Consider the following 17,753-nt stretch of genomic DNA (forward strand, 5'->3'; position numbering starts at 1 on the left):
AGCAGCTTTCAAATCTAAAAACCTATGGCAAAAGAGGTTTCTCTCGATTTTAATTAAAAGTGGAGCATGATTTGAGACCTCACTTCGCGGTGTTGTCACACAAACATGAGGGGAATGTTCCTCGGGGGAGGGTGATACCAGCACCCTATCTAGTAAGTAAAAGGTAGGTTCTACATGGTTGTTGCATCAAGTGAACTTCCTATCAATGAGAGCACTCTCCAATCTCCATTACAACGTTCTACAAAGGATACTATCTACTGTAAACCTACGTTTATTTTTATCACTCTCTCTTCTCTAGTCATATTAAAATCACCAACAATTAAGGTAGGGTGTGATGATTTCCTAATAATATTGACAAATTCAATGAGAAACTTGGCATTGCCATCATTTTGTGCATCACCACATACCACACTACTAAATTCCAGGTAAAGTTATCCTCCTTACTAGTTATCATGAACATCATCGTCTATTCCCCCCAAAAAAATCCAACACATCAGATGTGTTATTATTTATTCCAACACGAATTCCTCCACATCTGCATCTTGCCGGGGTCATCCCAGGGAAAGTAAAAATTTCCCACCGGTACTACTTAAGAACTCAGTTGGACAATCTTGCCTCACTGTTTCTTGGATCCCACAAAATCAAGTTTATATTCAGATATGCTATCTTTGATGAACCTACGATTCCAAAATAAATAGGCATGCGCCAGAAAAAGCGCCTGTGCATGCTTACGCCGCAACAACCTGTGGGATACCACAACGGCTTCCATGGCCGCCGAGTGCCGCAAATCCGGTGTTGCATGTTCACTCAACGCATGGTGCTTAGATACATCTCTTATGCAGAGATTGTGGATGAAAGCATTACTTCCTCATTTCTCCAATTCAATTTTTAAAAACGGGCATACGAGTTAGGGCCCTTTTGTTTGAGTTTTCTGTGGCTTTTCACCAAAATAAGCAGGGAATGTGAAACAAAAGGCTGGCTGTGGCTTTGGGCTTTTACCAAAGCAGGTCCGACTCCTGTATACCAGAAAAAGCACGCCCCCCCCCCTCCCCCCCGAGGTGCTTCCCGGGCTTCTCCATCTCAAGCCGAAGGGGTATTCTGCTTTGCCCATTTCGTTTGACCTATTTACAGGAGAATTGCCACCGCATGGCCTCACTCGCACTGGACGCAAACAAAACAAATCGATCGTACTGCTGTTGGATCCTTTCTTTTGCTTGTCCACGACGCACGCATGCTTGTGAGTTGTGATTGCAGGATCGATTGTACTATCTCGTTCGAAGCTGGATGCATGTATGCTAGCTGCCAGAGTTAATTAATGTTTTTTACACATGTAATGGTGACGCTGCCGTGATACAGATTGCTGACAATGGGCTGTGATGCTCGTATAGGTAGCTCCAATTTCTTATGTATACTTGAAGATTAACTGACCGGCCGGATGGAAAACACCGAGAACCATGAACTCAGTCAGACATGTATTTTGGACAAAGCGACATTCAAAATAGATTTTTTTGGATAAATCAATATTCGCCATGGATATAAATTTGATGAATTATTTTTTGTGTATTCATGGTACCATACTCCGGGTGCAAATACATGTTCTGATGATTTTAAGGTTATTTTAGATTTTTTTTAGTTTACAGCCAGACAGCCAGCCAGACATCCAAAGAGTAAGACTCTTTTGTTTATTACACGCAAATCAGCAAAATATAAACATTCCCATTAATTTGAGGGTATTTCAGACAATTTCCCAGTTTACAGCCAGCCAGACAGCCAAAGACTAATACTCAAAACAGTAGCTTTTCCTAGACAAAGACTTTTTCTACACATACCTAGCCAATAAATACCACATACCCCAAACAAAAGGGCCCTTAGTTGCCATGAAAACCTAAAGATACACACATACTACTTTGTAAGATACTCCATTCGATCATTATTATAAGACTTATTTTTGGAAATACATATATCTAGACGCGTTTGAGTGTGTAAGTTTATTCATTTCGATCTATATCTAGTTTACACTGAAATACCTAAAATATCTTATTATAGTGAACGGAAGAAGTAACATTCTTACTTGTATTTTTAACATTCCATTAAATTTTCATATTTGTAACGTTTGTTAGATCTCAAATTGAATTGGATGGGGGCAGCCGCAGCTAGTTCTCCATGATACCACGCTCCACAGCTCCCAGGCGAGGTGATTTTTTGAATCATCCAAACAGGGACGGAGCTGCTTGAGAGGCGTTTTGGTCAGCTGACCCCAATGGAAACAACCTAAACCTTCATTACTTAACACTAGCAAACCATTATTTACAGAAGATGACACCAGTCAAATAGAGTGAGTGTGTGCATGACACCGGACATATTTTTTCCTAGCTTTGTCCCCTGCATCCGACCCTTTTTATTATTTCATATTAGTGGAATGCAGATGCCCTCAGGTGGATCGATGGACCAAACATGTCATCTTACATGCAGTGATAATACTAAACGTGTCAGGTCATGTGCTTCCATGTTGGACAGTCTGTCTTTCATTCACAAATGTGGCCTTTAAAATCCCTGCCACACTCAGCCTTTATTTCCCAGACGATATGGCTATATTTTCCCAGGTTTTCCTCATGCATTGTCCCGATAGCCAAAATCAAGCTTTCCTGGACTATTAGTGCTCTAATGTCCCCAGATCAGCTATAACAGCATATTGCACATTAACAACCAATGCACACCCATGAAGTCACCAGTATCAGAATCCGCCAGCATCAACGTTGAGCTTCGCCACTCTCGGCAGGTTCGACATGCATTACCTGTCCACAAGAAAGATTGAGCGGTGTTGATGGTGGCGGGTGTAATCAGCCAACATATCACGGAGATCTGGCCATGGCTAGTAGAGGAAAACCGAACTTTCAAGCTGGCTTTTGTTTTCCTTGTTTTGTGGTAAAATGATTCAAGGGGAAAAACCTTTTGCCCCAGCTCGACATGGCAAGATAATGAGTGACATAGTTAGAAAATGGGAAATGTGAGACGACCTTAGCAAAAGAAGAAAAAAAAACGTGCGTTAGTACAATACGAACAAACAAAACAAAAAGGTGATGTCTGATCCCAGGTTCGAACTGGGGACCTTTAGTGTGTGAGACTAACGTGATAACCAACTACACCAACCAGACGTTTTGTTATGTTCCGTTAAATATCAGGTAATTATAGAATACAACATAGCACAAACTAATCCCAATTTGACATGGGCTCTCCACGATGAGAAGCTGGACCAGGCTCTACGGTTCCAGAATAAAAACTTGGCCTGCAACCAAAGCTACGAGGGCTTTTCGTGCGGGCCAATTAAGCGGCGAAGGCGGTCAAAAGAAGGCCCGTGAGCCCGTGACCAGGGTTGCTGGTGGCAAATGGGGGTTCGCACTCGCAGCAGCCGCCGCCGCCGCCGCAAGATTGCCCGGAGGGACACCGCACCGGCGGCCACGCACCGCCTGCCCGACGAGCTTCTCGAGTTAGTATTCCTGCGTCTCCCCTCGTCTCTCCAACTCATCCGTGCCGCCTGCACCTGCAAGCGCTGGCGCCGCGTCGTCGCCGACGGCGGCTTCCTCCGCCGCTTCCGCTCTCTGCACCCGCACGCCTCCGTGGTCGGCCACTACCGCGTCGAAGAATTCTCCCGCTTGTTTCCGCGTCCACCTGGCCGCAGACCCGTCTTCTTCCCCTCCTCGGCCTCTCCCTCATCGGACACCGTGGACGCGCGGCACTTCTCGCTCGACTTCCTCCCGGCCCGCGGTGGTGCCTACTGGGAGTGGGAGCTCGCCGACAGTCTTGGCGGCGTCCTCCTCTTCCTCAAAGAGCGCACAGACGCGCCGTCGTCCTTCTTCGCCTATCCCCCCGACCTCGTTGTCTGCGATCCCCTGACGCGGCGCCACAGTGCGCTAGCTATACCGGCAAAATTTCACGGCTGCTACTGCCTCGGCGCCTTTTTGCTCGACGGCGACGCCGACGAGACGGGCTGCCGCATCGGCATGTCCAACTTCAGGGTTCTATATGCCATCTTCTGCGAAGGCCTTGCCGGTACCTTGGTGTTCTCCTCCCGCAGTAGCCTCAATGGCGACGGCTGGACCCTCGTGCAGAGCACGGGGCACAGCGGCATGCCGGAACTCCCATTGTTGACCAGCATCCACTATGCGGGGCATGCCAGAGAGTCGGTCTACTGGATGACGGCAGAAGACACTGTCATTGTTCTCGACAAGGCCACCGCAGACTTCTCGTTTTCCTCTCTCCCGAATGACATGCCCTATGTGTCAGACAAGGCCACCAGGATCCGGGTCGTCGGCGGCGAGGATGGTCCAGTGCACATTGCCGTCCTGACCAGGAACTTCCTCAAGATCTTCGTGCAAGCGGAAGGCAACAGCCAATGGGTGATGAAGACAAGGATTGTATTGTGGCGGGCGATTCGTGACCTGTTTGGGGACAAGAAACCGCAACCGCACATCACCATGGACAAGCTGAAGGAGACTGTCTGGGTGGCAGAGAGGTCTGTTGTGTTGGGTACAGAGGAAGGTGAGGGGATCATCTCCATGGACCTTGCCACCATGGAGTTGAAGCGCGTGTCCGAGGGGATCAAGTACCATGGTCCGGCATACGAGTACCAGTTACCTTGGCCTCTGACAATCAGAGCTTGCTTACCTTTGTAGATGGCCTTTATGTTTCAGGTTCTTATTCTCCCGAGTACTTTCACTTTGTTGTTACTTCAGATTTCGGAACACCTTGTGTGAAAGGTATAAAGTGTAACACCATTAGTTTACTTAATGATTTACTACCGATAGTTATAGGAATTTGGTAAGCATGTTTTACTATTTCAGTTCACTTCGATTGGTAACACATTATCTGAATTGTTAGGAGGTGAGCATATTTCGTACAGTAGCTAGCAAACTCCGCTGCCCCTTGTCAGTCACGCTCCTTTTTTCGTATTTCAAATGCACTAAACTTGTCGAGCTTTTTCCCCGTCATGTAACCAGACATGAGCCGCATGAAACAAGATTTTCCTTGTCATGGGTTCTTCAGTTGTGTGGATGTCTCAGGGTTCTTATATATTCCCATTTTTCTCTTAAGACTATTCTGCTTTCAGCAACAATTTATGGCTTAGATGCATTTTTTTCTACAAACCTTTCAGCGTTCTGCTGTTTGTACTCTTGTCTACCAACTGGGGTTTAATAGTGCATATACCTCCTACTGATTCTCGAGAAAAAAATTGGCCTGACTGTTGGCGTGGACCATTTTGAATTGCATCCTTTTTATTCTCAGTTACACAACCCTACATCTTAAACTATGTTTTTGCTATTTTCCAGTTGCCACTTCATTTTTTTTCTGTTACTTTTTGACTAGCAATGATGATTCAGTAATGATAGTATTGCACCAGCGCTCACACCTCACTGGCTGCCGAGGAGACCAAATGTGCCGCAGCTCGTAGATGCGCCTTTTGTCCTGTGTGGTTCGTGGAAGGCATGAAGTTCTACAGATTTCATCATGGGTGTCATCTCAATGGGTCTATGCATTAAGATTCCTAATGTTCAGGGTACATGTTTCTCCTTCATAAAGTTTACAGTTCATATTACTTGCTGCGGAAAAAGATGAAAATTGGAGAGCATTACTATGTTTTTTCACTGTTACTTTCATATTACTTTGCACATGCCCCATTTGTGTGAAGAAAAAGAAACCAGGTCCATCCATCGGCATGCTCCATTTGCAAGAATTATTTGTATGATCTGGAAGTATCTACTTGGTTCACAACACAACATTTGCATGATGTTTTATTTCCTTCTTTTGGTATGCACTTGTACAAGATATAGCTTTGGATCATAAAGGGTAAAAGGCACATCCATGATCGTGAAGCCTGAGCAGCACAAAACCCAGAGAAAGCAACACAAAACAGGAAAGGCTAAACACTGAGCACGGATTTAGTAGTGCACAGACCTGCAACGGATTTTGACCATCATGGCTTTTACCCTTTTTTTCTACAAACCTTTTCAGGGTTTTGTTGTTTGTATTCTTGTTTAACAACTGGGGTTTTAGTAGTGCACAGACCTGCCACGGATCTTTGAGAAAAACATTTTGTCCTGAATGTAGGTAGGGATGCAAGAGGTGTGCCCGCAACAGTCCGCTTAGATGTTCTCACAGTACAAATTGTACTAATCACATCAAATAGAAAATACACTTTATTTGGCCAGCGGAACAATAAAGCGGGGTGATGAGAGGGAGTAAAAGCCATCGCATCATTTTCTTCTCAGTGACACAATCCTACACCCCAAACCATATTGCTGCTCTTTGCCTTTTGTTATTTCATTTTGTGTTGTGTTGCTTTTGACCATCATGATTCAGCTATGACAGTGTTGTGCTGGCACTCACATCTCATTGGCTGCCGAGTAGACTAAAATGTGCAGCAGCTTCGGCTCAGAAGAACCCAAATGGTTCGCCTTTTGTCGAGAGGAGATTCGTGGAGCCCAGAGACACTACAGGTTTCATCATGGATGTCATCTGTAGGGGTCCATGCATTAAGATTCCTAATGTTCAGGATACATATTTATTCTTCATGACATTTAGACTTCCCTAGGCTTGTGCACCTCAAAGAGATGAGAATTGAAGAGCTGAGTTATGTATTTTCACTGTTATTTTCTACTTTTGTACAAAGAATGAAAAGATATTCACTACCATACGCCTGCTCCATTTGTGTGAAGAAATAGAAATTCACTAACATTTCATTTCATCCTGCTCCATTTGTGTGAAGAAATAGAAATTGACTGTCATTTCATTTCATCATGGTGTCATCTTAATGGGTCCATGCATTAAAATTCCTATTGTTACACGGTACTGGTATCTCCTTCAGAGATGAAAAATAAAGAGCAGAGCAAAAAAATCACTTGGATCCGCCTGCGCCATTTGTGTGAAAAAAATAAAAGAAAACATGTGCGTACTCAATTTTTAAGAATAGGGTCTGGTCTAAAAGTATATTACACTTGGTTGACAACACATCATTTGCATGATGTTCTTTTCCTCCTTTTGGATACATGCTTGTGCAAGATAATTTTGGATGACTTACCCCCAATGGCCAATACTCCACCAAATCCGCATATGAGGTGCAAATCTTGGGTTTGATCAAGTCCTCTACCTATGCCACGGTTTGGGAGGCTTGGGCTCCACCTGGCTAAAACCAAGTTCTTTGCTTGACTCGTCACACAAAATAGAGTTTGGACGGCCGACCGGTTGGCCAAGCGAGGTTGTGGACTTTGCCCCCTTTGCAAGCAATGCGTTGAATCGGTTGCCCACCTTTTTGTGCACTGTCGATTCTCCAATCGGATTTGGAACCTCACCGTGAGTTGGCTTGGGATAGTTGGCGTCGACATCAACCTTTGGGCCGGTCTTACAATAAAAGAGTGGTGGATCAAGATGGCGGCCGGGGACCTTCCCAACCGCAAGGCTATGTCCTCTCTTGTTCTTCTCATAACTTGGGAAATATGGTGTGAGCGGAATGCAAGTCTTCCGTAACAAGCAAGCGCCCACACATGTCGTCTTCGATAGAATTATGAGTGAGGCTAGACTTTGGATTTTAGCGGGTGCGAAGCGTTCGGGAGATTTAATTCCGGGAGAGTAATTCGTTTTGTTTAACCTTGTTTTGGCTATGTAAGCTTGTCAAACTTGCTAAACTTCTCCTTAAATAATAGATCCGGGCAAAGCTTTTGCCCCCGTTTCGAAAAAAAAATGATCAAATGCACATCCATGATCGGAAAACCTGAGCAGTACAAAACCAAGAAATAATACTGAAGACACACACTCGACTTCATATCAGCTCATACAATGAGAAGTTGCAAGTTAGATTCACAGATCTAGGTACAACGGTGATACCAAAGATAGATGAACTACTGAACATGGGCTTCAGGACTGCATTCCAGCAAAGTTGTTGTCCTTGATAAATTTATGTACAGGTTACTTTACTTGTCCTGGCCTGATAAAAAAACAGCATGTTGCAAAGCTGGAAGAAGATAAAAGACTAGAGTCAGGTGAGATTTCTGATCGACGTAGGGACATATACCAGGACTAGAAAAGGGTGCAGCCAATGCGTGTGCAGCCTCTGTTTACCAGGAGAAAAGTGCACAAGCAAAAAAGGCAGCTAACAAAAAGAACAAATGGGGAAAACAGAGCCACTGAAATTCAATCGCCGCCACTACTACCGTCTGTTACTTAACATGGTTACATCGAGAAAACATTTCATATATGCACTAAGCACTGATGTTGATGTTGATGAGAACTCAATCATCATTCATACTGAGCTATCATAGCATACTTTAGATAGGACTTCCAGACCTCTACTCCCACTCATATTCACGAGTGCGTCAGCTCAGTAAGCGTGGGAGCATCTCCAGTTCTCCACAAGATGTTCCAAAGTATATTGAGATCTTGACGCTGAAAGGTGGGTAGCAACATAACAAATGCACTTTTTCAGGATCGATAATGGTAACCAAAGAGAAGTTGCAACCAGGAACAACAAAAGCATCAAGCATGCAAGGAACAGAGCTTTGTCACAGACAGTACGTTCACAGCAACTGCACATTTCATTCATTTCAGAGCGAGAGGTTAGACTCCAAGTTTCTAAGTTTACCAGGTACTAAAGGTTCAGACCTAGCTAGCTGCTATAACTGCTAATGGTATGAAGTACATGATCCAAGTAAAGCACAGATTAGCATTTATTCCTATCAATGGTTCTTCAGAGGATTCTGTTTTTGGCCCCAGATCAGAAGGCAGGGGCCTCCTCCTTCTTTGCCTTGGGCTTGTTCTGTCCCTGCACCTCCAGCAGCAACTTCACCACAGACCTCATCGGTGGCCGGTTGTTCGGGGACTTGTTGACACACAGTAGGCCGATGTTCAGAACCCTGCGCATCTCGTTCTTGAACTGGTCGACGAGCTTCTGATCAAGAACAGACTCCGCACCGTTTTGATCAATGCTGTCGCACACCCACGCCACCAGGTCCTTCTCGCCGATCTCTGGTGCCATAGGGCTCTTGCCGGTGACGAGCTCCAGAATGACCACGCCGAAGCTGAACACATCGCTCTTCTCGGTTACATGAAGGGTGTAGGCATACTCTGCAATGCACAAAGGAACAATCAGACACACAATCCATTATATATTTTTGGAAAAAAGATTATGCAGAACATGTCATGTAAATGTATCTTTCAGCTAGTACTAAAAGAGAACAAGCTGAAGCTAGGAGCTGTTCTGAATGTTGTCTAAACTCTAAACTGTATCTCAATAACAATTTTTTGCAGAGCATAGCAGTCAAATGTACTGAAACATTTTGAGGAGACCTGAAACATGGTAGAAACAAACCAGGCATCAAAGAACTCACCAGGAGCGATGTAACCGCAGGAGCCAGCGATGACGGACATGCTGGCTGGGTCATCTCCAAGAGTCTTGGCGACACCGAAATCCGCAACCTTGGCGCCGAACTCGGCATCGAGCAGGATGTTGTTGGACTTGACGTCACGGTGGACAATGGAGGGCACGCAGTCATGGTGCAGGTAGCAGAGGCCCTCGGCGGCATGGAGGGCGATCTTGAGCCTCACCGGCCAATCCAGGACGCCGGCCTTGGCGCCGTGGAGCAGGTCCCCGAGGCTGCCGTTGGGCATGTACTCGTAGACGAGCAGCCGGCAGGCCCTGCTGGTGACGGAGCAGAAGAGCTTGACGATGTTCTTGTGCCTTATCCTGCTCAGCGTGGCCACCTCGGCCTCGAAGGTGTCCTTGTCGTCCTTGCTGCTGGCCACGGTGACAGCACCGCCGGTGGTGGTGGTGGTCGCCCAGAGCTTCTTGACGGCGACGGCCTCGCTCCTCGGCCCGACGACGGAGCGGTACACCTTCCCCGCGGCGCCTTGGCCGATGACGTTGCTCTCGTCGAGGCTGTTGACGATGTCCCTCTCGTCGAAGTCCACCCTGTGGAATGACGTGAGCACCCAGGCCGCCTTCTCGCAGTCGATCTCGGCGGCGCGTTTCTTGTAGATTCTGTACTTGTAGGTGAACCACGCGAGAGCGATGAGCAGGATGATGGCCGCCGTGGAGAGGATGGTGGCGGCGAGGTTGATCCGGGCGCGCTGGATGGCGTCTGGATCGGCATTGCGTGTGCATAGCCCATAGCACAGGCCGGGGTTGCCCAGGAAGCTCTCTCGGTACCTGGAGGCGGTGAAGAAACGAGGCAGAGGTCCACCGAGGTTGTTGTAGGAGAGGTTGAAAGCACTGGGGTGAAGGTTCTGCAGTTGCGCGGGCACCCCACCGGAAAGCTCATTGTTGGACAAATCCAGCATGTCCATCCCACTGGTTTCGCCTATCTCTGGAGGGATGATTCCAGTGAGGAGGTTATGCGAAAGGTTCAGTCTTGTCAGCCTCTTGAACCGTCCAAAGTCCCCTGGGATCTCCCCAGAGAGTGAATTGTTACTCAAATCCAGCAGGAAAAGCTGGGAAAGCTGAACAAGCGAGGGAGGCACCCGACCGGAGAAGCTGTTATCTGAAGCCACAAGCTCTTGCAGGTTGCTCAGGCTGCCCAGCTCCGCGGGCAGAGCACCAGTGAATCGGTTGCCCTGTATCTGCAGGTTGGACAGGCTCTTGGCACCAGCAATGGCAGGATCAACTGTGCCCGACAGAGCATTGGAACGGAGCTCGAGCATGCCGACATTCGGCAATCCCCAGAACTCCCGCGGCACGGGTCCAGAGAGGCTGTTGTTGAAGAGCCTGATCCTCAACAGCGTCCGGCATTGCCCCAGCTCCGCCGGAATGGCGCCCTCGAACCGGTTGCCGAGCAGCAGGAGGTGCGTCAGGTTCCCGGAGGCGCAGAGCGTCGGCGGGATCGGACCGGACATCCTGTTGGCCGACATGTCCAGGAACTCCAGCGGGCAGTTCTTCCCGAACTCCGGCGGGAAAGGCCCTTCGATCTGGTTGCCGAACATCCTCAGATCGGTCAGGCGCCGCGCCGTCCCGAGCGACGCCGGAAGGCGCCCGGTGAGCTGGTTCTGGTAGATGTGCACGCTCTCCAGGCTTGGCCCCGCGAACATGTCCTCCGGTAGCTCGCCCGTGAACTGGTTCATGGAGATGTCGATGTTACGGAGGTTCCTGAGGCTCCCCAGCCCCTCCGGTATCCTCCCGGAGAGCTGGTTGCTGTAGGCCTCCATCTGGAACAGAGAGCTCAAATTCCCAACGCTTGCGGGTATCTCGCCGGAGAGGCGGTTAAACGAGAGGTCCAGATTGCCCAGATTACCAAGGTTTCCGATGGAAGAAGGGATTTTACCGGTCAGGTTGCAACTGGCGAGATACAGCTGACGGAGGTTGGCGAGGTCGCCGAGATTGTCCGGCAATGTCGATGGCGTGAAGGGGTTGTAGGCGAGCTGGAGCACCTTGAGGGTGGTGAGATTGGTCAAGAACGCCGGGAAGTTGCCGGAGAGGGAGTTCTGGACCATCTTGAACTCGACGAGCGACCGAAAGCCGGCGCCGTAGGCCGCCGGGACCTCGCCGGAGAAGTCGTTGCCGGAGAGGTCGAGGTCCGAGAGCGCCGGGAGGTCGGCGAGGCAGGCGGGCAGGGGTCCGGCGATGTCGTTGCCGGCGAGGTTGAGGCGCCGCAGGGACCGCAGCGAGCAGAGCGATGACGGGAAAACGCCGGCGATGGAGAGGTTGTAGATGTACAGCTCGGCGACGGCGGTGGTGGATTTCTTGGCGCAGGTCACGTGCGGCCATGCGCAGAGGTGGTGCCGGGCATCCCAGCCGGAGAGGGCGCCGGCGGGGTCGGAGAGCTCGTGCTTGGCGGCGAGGAGGTGGCCGGCGTCGGAGGAGGTGACGGTGCGGAGAGGGTGTAGGACTAGGAGAGCGATGAGGGGGAGGAGAAGGCGGCGGAGGGCGGCCATGGTTGTGGGCTTGGTGGGTGGAGAGAGTGGGGAGTGTGGGCAGAGGCCAAAGGGGGTTTTAAGGAGGGAGTTGCCTTGCGGTGGCAGGATTGGAAGGCTCCATGGTTTTGTCCCTTGGCTAGAGAGTGAGATCAGTGAAGAAGGAGAGTGAACATATTGGCTAGGGGGCCCAAAGTAAGGTACCCGGAATGAGGTGGCCGTCGAGGATAGGTCAGGTGTCGGGCGTCGACGTTGGCGAGGAGGGCGGGGCATCTCGGCTGAATTTGAATTTCAAATCTAGTAACGGAAAACAGGCGCAGCTATGCTATGGTTAGCTTCCACGTATCGCGTACTTTTGTCGTTCCCGAGTGACGTGTAACGGTCGCGCTAGCGCTATGGTTGGCTTCCATGCGTCGCCGGTCAACTCGCATTGTCGTTTTAGCTAGCGACGGTAGCTGCAGTGCGTCATCGGGTAGCAGTTATTGCGAATTTATTTTTGTTGACGAGGTGGTGGTGTGACCTTGGTTAAAAAAAAAGAAGGAAAGTTTAGTTATTGACAAAACTATGGTCGTCGAAACGGACAATATTGCGCAGATCTTTCAAAATGGCAACAATAAACCTGCTTCATCAAATGCTTTTCTTGCATTAGTACCGGTGTTTATATTGAAACGCTATGTTGTAAATTTATCTTGCATTTAGACGGTCGTATGATGGCTATATTCATGGAGAAACATATGTAGGGTTAGCCCCTAATGTATTGTACCATTTCTTCGAATTATTTTTTGAGCGCAACTAAAAAAACATTTCCGCGTGTGTGACATTATCCTTGGACACCTAATGCCTAAATAGCTAACCTTGCCTTTCAATATTTTTTTTGTTTTCATGTAACATGTGTCGTCGTGTTATGATTGGCTTGCAAGCCTAGGGGGTCAATCTTCCCTAACCAAGTGAGCGATGCTCACTTCTTCTTGCATTCCTCTAAATAACCAAAAGAGAGTGACACTTGAACAGATAAATTCGGCGAGAAATCGGCCAAAGCTCATCAGTAGGTTTCTTAGAGGCGGACTCTGTTTCCCTATGTTAACAAAAGGTTGTAAAAGGGTATAGCATAAAAATGGCGTGTTTTTATGACATCGATTTGCTGCTGCCACTACCATTTCATTTCCACTACTAATTAAGGCCATCACTTTGGTTCGGGGTACAGTAGCTTGTGGCCGTGTAGCATTTGGCGTTGCGGAAGCGTTTTCAGAGTGCTAGTCGCTCCCTGGCTCTCGGCCGCTCCCTTGCAGCCTGCGGCGCACGCGGAATCACGAGGGCGGGACGACACAGCGCAGGGCCCAGGTGAGGTGCCAGGTGTGAACAGTTCCCGACTAGGAGTACACGTGGATTTTTCTCAGAAAAAAATGACTGCACTCGGTTTTCTGGCAGCGACCGACCGACCGACCGACGGGGCCGCTCTATCTCAAAACAGAGAAAGCCTTCGCGTTCGGAGGAGCTAGCGGCGTAGCACTGTCCACTGTGCGTAGCAACAGTACAACCGGTTTCTTGTTCTTTTCCCGCTGGGTTTCTTTTCCTGGACGGATATCGTGCGGTGCAGACGGGCGGACGAGACGGCGTACGTTTTCCTCCAGCGCGCGCGCGCGCGTGGACGGCCGTCCGTTCCCCCTCTGTTCCTGCGATTTTCGCTACGAACAGCTGGCCTTTTTCCGGGTAATAATAATGCAAGGAACAGTGGTCAAGGGCGGAAATAATACGGCAAACTCTTAGAAAATGTTGTAAAAATCAAAAAGTATCATGAGATATTAATGCTATATATGATTATAACACGATCACTTAAAACAATGAAAATATAAATATATTTAGTTATAAGAAGAACCTACCAATATACTAAATTGTCTTCTCAATGGCTTTTTTTTTTAAAAAAAAAATCATCTATAATCCTATCGATCAAGGTGAATTTAGTGTCTCATTGGTACACTTACCGCTCTCTCCAGGGAACTACCTCTTCTTTTGAGGGGAGGAACTACCTCTCCTGCAGTGTTTGCTAATATCAATGGTCCGTTCCATCGTGGGTGGGCGACATTTAACGTGATTCGTCTCTGAGGACTTGATGCCCTCTTCCAAAAGAATTCTCGAAAAAGAATTCTACTTTGTGACCGCATCCTGTTGGATATATTTATATAAAATTTCACTACAAGAATTGAAAATGTTTCGCGCCATAAACACAGTTTTGCGACTTCCAACCAAAGTATAAAACAGCTTTCAAATAAACTCAATAAAATTCCAACCAAAACACATATGATTATTTTTTCAATCCCAACTTTCAACTCATCTAATATTTGATCCAGAAATGCCCATTTACCTTATAAAATTTCCACATAATTTTTCCAAAGGATCTACGAAATCGGCGTATAACACCGTATATCTTATATGCATCGCATAAAATGCGCAAGGTTCAGATCCCTATATGTACAGGATGGATTTTAGATGGGTATCCTTATCGCCCTCACTAGGGCACCACCTCTTATTTAGGGTTCTATAATATATGGGGTCCATGATGGGAGATGCATAAAAGGATATCAAATATATCGTGAACTTTTCCTAATGCCCCCTTCTACAAAAACATAATTTTAATTTGAAACCGAGGAGATTCGAAAGTTTCAGCGTCCATAGCTGTAGCTATAAACAACAATGAAAACCTTCAAAATAATATAGAACAACTTAATAACATATTCAAAAAAAAGCCTACAAAAAATGATACCATTTTTGTCACACCCAAATTTCAAATCATATGAATTTTAGCCACAAAAATACACACTTATCTTACGAAATATGACAACATCTTGCCTCTAGCTCATCATTTAGCTCAAATTTCCAGAAATGAGTCTTTGGAGTTCAGATCTTGCACGTTGATAGTACACTTCATTAAGTTTTGCCAAATGGGGGTTTGAAGGAGGGAGTTGCCTTGTGCTGGCAGAATTGGAAGGCTCCATGGTTTCGTCCCTTTGGCTAGAGACACGCGTGCACAGAAGTGAGAGCACTGGAGAAGGAAAGTGAGCATATTGGCTAGGGGACCCAAAGTGAGGTACACCCAGCAGACGGTGGCCATCGAGGATAGGTCGGTTGTCCTGTGTCAACCGTTGGCTAGGCGAGCCGAGTATATAAGAAGATTTGAATATCGAATCTACTGACGTGTAACGCGTGTTGTCAAGCTATGGTTGGCCTCCACGCCTCACCTAATTTTGTCATTTTTCGAGTGACGTGTGACGGGTGCGGTCGGGATATGGTTGGCTTGCACTCCTCGCAGCTTACATTGTCGTTTTAAAAGTGTCGCGTAATGGGCGCGGCCGGGCTATGGTTGGCTTCCACGTCTCCCAGTCTCAGGTCAATGCGCATTGTCGTTTTAGAATGATGTGTAACAGAAGTCGTCGTGGTATGGTTGGTTTCCACGCCTCGTATCTTAACGAGGTAATTATTTGTCCATCATGTACAATTTTCATATAACATCTTGTAAAGCGTGGCCAAATAGTACAAAATATTTGCCTTTGTGTGAATTTTCATACAGTTTGAATACGGAGGCGACACATGTACGTGTCCACGTGAGAACAAGCGATTTCCAACAAACCATTAGCGAAAAGGATAATAGCATATAAGTTCTATCGTTGCTCAGCCACACGAACTTCACAAATCAGTCCCCATTATGTATGTTTTCCCTATTAGGTATCTGGGGCGTACAAATCACGCAGGAAGGACGGACGCAGTGCCTTCTTGCAAGGGTGAGGAGGAGGAGGCGACGGAACTTGGACTCGACATAGGCGATGATGGCCGATGATCCCCGCTAGCGAAACCAGGATGAATATCCCTGCAATACGATAAGTTCTTCCTCCTCTACTTTCATCTTTCTCTTCGTTGATCTCGTGCCGCTGCCATTGACGACGGCAACCAAGGTCTGGCTCATGTGCACATGATCTGATACCCGCAAATAGACAAAGTCGCCAGTGTAGTGCTTAGTGGAGCCTATGCCCATGGATATCAATGATTTGTTGACTGTCCTTTTTCGGCGTTTGTTTGTTACGATTCGTAAAGCATGGATTTTGTTTGGATGATCGAGTTCGTTGTAAATAGTGTTTAAGGATGTTGTTACATTGTTGGTAATTTCTTTGCAACATCGGTTCAGTAATTGAGCATTGCCTTAACACTTTAGCACATAATTGAAGACATGCAATAAGTAAACTGTGTTTTACCTATCAAGTGTTAACTGAAGATTGACACTTGTAGTGTTAACTGAATTTGGCACATGCAGTTTGAATTGATTTTAGTACATGCTCGGAATAATTGCATCGTGTATTTGAGTTGGCAATGCAATGTGTTGTATGAATTTACATAGTTTAATGCATACTCCTAGATCGCAGCATAGTTTGAATAATTTTGGATTTGCTCTTCACTAATGATCCCCACAAGTTCACATTGAATTTGGACGACAATGGAATTTTTTTGGGCTGAAGTATAATCTACAGTATGTGAGTGAGACAATAAGTTTTGATCATTTTCAGTCTTCTCAATGTTGTATTGCGCTCATAGTGAATTTTATCCTACGTCTTAATCTTTTACCGACTATGTTGCATACATGTTGCAGGCCAGTACACATTTCCCTCCGCAAACGGTTCAAGAACCTTTGCGATAGGAGAGTACATTTGTGGTGGCTGCAAGGGAAGCACTACCAGTTACAAGTTTGACAAGTGCACAAACCAGGGGAGGCTTAACTTCAAGAGGCAGGGAAAGTATAGCAGGAGAAAGCGGGAGAGGGAAAGGAACTGGAAGAGCCAGGTTCAAATGCAAATAGATGCAGAGGAGGCAACTACACCAAAATCTGCAAAAGGCAGTGGGAAGGATCCAAAAGAACCGCTCAACAATAAACATAGGTAGAGGGAACTACATTATAACCTGCAAAAGGTAGAGGGTAAGGATCTAAAAGAACCACTCAGCAACAAACAAACAAATGTAGAAGAGGCTGCAGGTTCAAGTGCTCCAACTCGAAGAGGGAGCAATGAAGCATATAACACCGGTCCTAGATCTTGTTATTAATTGCTATTTTGTGATGATGAACACATAGAAAGCAAAGAGATTTTCTTGATCTAAATGAGGTTCTGGTAGAGCAAAAGACCGATGAGATGCAAATAACTTAGAATGTAACTGAGTGAGCTGCCTACATGGTTTTCCTTCACAAAGTTCATCACATAACTGTATTTCTTGTTTATCTGCAAGTTCTAGTTCATCTTAGAACTTTGGAGAATTTTAAAAACATTATTTATCTATCATGTTCTCTACACTTAAGTGAAATAACATGTTGCTATCTATTCTCTTCTATATCTACCGTTGAAATTTTATCTTGCACACTTCGCTATGTCTATGGTTTTGCACATTTTCTTAATGCTTATTTGGAAATACACAATGTTGCTACATATTTCAATAGACCATATTGATATCTATTGAACTATGCTTGAATTTCTGAAAACATTTGTGCCATAAAATTTCTCATATTAATTCCATGGTCATACTTGATCTCTTACGGAACATTATTCAAACATTACTTCTGATATTCGGGGTCCATTATGGGATTTATTTAACAAGATCCATATCTCGTGATTTTCTTCTGATATCCACCTCTTTAAAAAATCCGCTTGGAGCACATGGATATTTCAACTTCCACTACAAAATACAACTTTTAAACTAAGAAACTAGAAGTTTCAACCAAAAAATAGAACAACTTCCAAACAAATTCAAAATAGTTTTTTTTAACCTCAAATTCAAAATAGTTATAACCAAAACTCGCACTATTTTTTTCAAACTCAGTTTCTAGC

The 17,753-nt window shown here is 46.3% G+C and overlaps 2 protein-coding genes and 1 non-coding gene across 3 annotated transcripts; 1 reads left to right on the forward strand and 2 right to left on the reverse strand.

Moving 5' to 3' along the window:
- Nucleotides 1–3,081: 3,081 nt before the first annotated feature.
- Nucleotides 3,082–3,155, reverse strand: TRNAV-CAC (transfer RNA valine (anticodon CAC)). Its single transcript has one exon. It is a non-coding gene; the product is annotated as a tRNA-Val (tRNA).
- A 199-nt stretch (nt 3,156–3,354) lies between these two features.
- On the forward strand, nt 3,355–4,808 carry LOC127300671 (uncharacterized). Its single transcript, XM_051330823.2, has one exon. It carries the CDS (start codon nt 3,387–3,389, stop codon nt 4,671–4,673), a length of 1,287 nt encoding a protein of 428 aa, XP_051186783.1. The 5' UTR covers nt 3,355–3,386; the 3' UTR covers nt 4,674–4,808.
- Nucleotides 4,809–8,566: 3,758 nt separating this feature from the next.
- Nucleotides 8,567–12,017, reverse strand: LOC127300672 (uncharacterized). Its single transcript, XM_051330824.2, has 2 exons — nt 9,378–12,017; nt 8,567–9,114 (listed from the first exon to the last, which is right to left on the reverse strand). The coding sequence occupies exons 1-2, from the start codon at nt 11,911–11,913 to the stop codon at nt 8,765–8,767; spliced, it is 2,886 nt and encodes a 961-aa protein (XP_051186784.1). The 5' UTR covers nt 11,914–12,017; the 3' UTR covers nt 8,567–8,764.
- Nucleotides 12,018–17,753: the final 5,736 nt, after the last annotated feature.

The sequence above is a fragment of the Lolium perenne genome, chromosome 5 (genome assembly GCF_019359855.2).
Source record: "Lolium perenne isolate Kyuss_39 chromosome 5, Kyuss_2.0, whole genome shotgun sequence".
NCBI lineage: Eukaryota > Viridiplantae > Streptophyta > Magnoliopsida > Poales > Poaceae > Lolium > Lolium perenne.

Coding starts and splice junctions, on each gene's coding strand:
- LOC127300672 (XM_051330824.2), bottom strand. CDS start 11,913: ATGGCCGCCCTCCGCCGCCTTCTCCTCCCCCTCATCGCTCTCCTAGTC. Junction 9,115..9,377: donor CTGCGGTTACATCGCTCCTG/GTGAGTTCTTTG, acceptor TGTGCATTGCAG/AGTATGCCTACACCCTTCAT.
- LOC127300671 (XM_051330823.2), top strand. CDS start 3,387: ATGGGGGTTCGCACTCGCAGCAGCCGCCGCCGCCGCCGCAAGATTGCC.